General features: G+C 62.0%; 1 protein-coding gene across 1 annotated transcript in view; it reads left to right on the plus strand.

The window, feature by feature from the left end:
- Window positions 1-250, plus strand: part of EDA (ectodysplasin A) — a gene marked incomplete at its 5' end in the record, with an annotated part of 27,099 nt that overhangs the window by 20,072 nt on the left and 6,777 nt on the right. The window contains one exon of the mRNA XM_010082451.1: window positions 171-245. Within this exon, the coding sequence (XP_010080753.1) occupies window positions 171-245 (75 nt within the window). The remainder of the gene's footprint in view (window positions 1-170; window positions 246-250) is intronic.

Genomic DNA, 250 nt, shown 5'->3' on the forward strand with positions numbered 1-250 from the left:
CCCCCACCCCACCCCAGCCGTCCGGATGCTTCTCCTTGCCCCTGCCCTCCAGCCAGCAACAAGCAGTCCCTAGTCTTCCACTTTCCTCATTCCTGCAGCTTTCCCATTGGTAAAACACCATCCCGCACGCCGTGTGCGGACAAGCTAACGTTTGACCTTCTGTTTTCCAGGGAAGAAGGCTGGTCCTCCAGGGCCCAATGGTCCCCAAGGGCCACCAGGTCCTCCAGGGCCCCAGGGTCCCCCCGGCATT

Source organism: Pterocles gutturalis, unplaced genomic scaffold, assembly GCF_000699245.1.
Source record: "Pterocles gutturalis isolate BGI_N339 unplaced genomic scaffold, ASM69924v1 scaffold32924, whole genome shotgun sequence".
NCBI lineage: Eukaryota > Metazoa > Chordata > Aves > Pterocliformes > Pteroclidae > Pterocles > Pterocles gutturalis.